Source organism: Priapulus caudatus, unplaced genomic scaffold, assembly GCF_000485595.1.
Source record: "Priapulus caudatus unplaced genomic scaffold, Priapulus_caudatus-5.0.1 Scaffold1878, whole genome shotgun sequence".
In the NCBI taxonomy this organism is placed as follows: domain Eukaryota; kingdom Metazoa; phylum Priapulida; class Priapulimorpha; order Priapulimorphida; family Priapulidae; genus Priapulus; species Priapulus caudatus.
The window spans coordinates 16,714-18,054 of NW_014578939.1; the positions used below are offsets into that span (position 1 = coordinate 16,714).

The following is a 1,341-nucleotide window of genomic DNA, read 5'->3' on the forward strand; positions in this document are numbered from 1 at the left end:
ATATATATATATATATATAGGGGAACTCGGGGAAAAGCGGACCACGGGGCAAAGTGGAACTGTCTCAGCAGATCTATGTTGATGCCGCCATCTATCTGTGACTGTTTTCATTAAAAACTCAGGTTCGATGATGCATCGTTTTTGATGGACGCCATTTTGGACGAAAGTCTGTTTTTTATGTGTTTAAACTGATATTTTTTAGAAATGAATCATCTGCTAAATCACTGTGATCTTGTGGAATTCTTATGTAGGCTATTTTGTTGAATCTAAGGCCTATGTGTGCCATATGCATGATGACATTCTTTGCGTAGTTGTCTGCACAGCGTAACGCCACATGTATAGAAACTATCATGTGTTCGGGGCAATGTGGATGGGGCAAAGTGGAACAGGGTTCCACTTTACCCCGGCCATATTTGATAGGCCTAGATGTACTTCATTATTATCAGATTATTTATTATGATCTTTATTAGTACTCTCAGTAGCAGGTATATATATGCCTGTCTTTGCATCATTTTAACACCTAACTCGGTAACATTGGCCTAATTGTGTCTTCCCTAGACTTACATATTGTATAAGCGTCCTATAATGGCATTTTTCTTTCATATTTTAGGCAAAATGGTACGCAACTATGAATTTGATGTTCAGAGTTGGACACTGAAAGAGGACGCAACATTTTTGACACAATATACATGGAGTAAAATGACATTCCACTTTGCCCCATAACAGGTTTCACTTTGCCTGGGGAAAAATAAAATATTTATAACTTTTATAATTTTGTATATTTCAATGAAGTCGTTTTTTAGATTAACTTTGCTTGTACCGCCTGTTAGTGCTTGTTCTAAGCCAAAGGATTAGAGCCAAACATTTCACTTTGTCTCGCTCTTTCACAGCGTTTTGGCCAACCAAATTTCTTCGGTCCACTTTGCCCCGGGTTCCCTACACCCAATATAGTTTAATGAAATTTTCAAAAAATTGAAAAAATATCCAGGATTTTTTTTCGATGAATTTTGAATGCGTCCGAAGTCTTCCTCACACAAAAAATAAATAAAAAATAAATAAAAAATCCTGGATCCAGATCTGGTACTGATTGCACATACCGTTTACGCTGTACCTCGCTGGGGAAGAACAGTTGGAAGTCATCAGAGTTCTGCTGTACGTACAGATAGACACACCTGTCATCCCGCCGGTACAGACTGCAAATAGCAAACATCATCATCACCATCATCATCATCATCAGCAGCAGCAGCAGCAGCATCAGCAGCAGCAGCAGCAGCAGCAGCAGCAGCAGCAGCAGCAGCAGCAGCAGTAGCAGCAGTAGCAACAGAATGATTATCATTGCTA

The 1,341-nt window shown here is 39.3% G+C and overlaps 1 protein-coding gene across 1 annotated transcript in view; it reads right to left on the reverse strand.

Annotated features, from left to right (window-relative positions):
- LOC106817818 (mitogen-activated protein kinase kinase kinase 5-like) overlaps positions 1-1,341 on the reverse strand; it is a gene marked incomplete at its 3' end in the record, with an annotated part of 32,404 nt that overhangs the window by 7,910 nt on the left and 23,153 nt on the right. Inside the window, exon 8 of the mRNA XM_014822519.1 lies at positions 1,098-1,193. Coding sequence (XP_014678005.1) covers positions 1,098-1,193 — 96 coding nt within the window. The remainder of the gene's footprint in view (positions 1-1,097; positions 1,194-1,341) is intronic.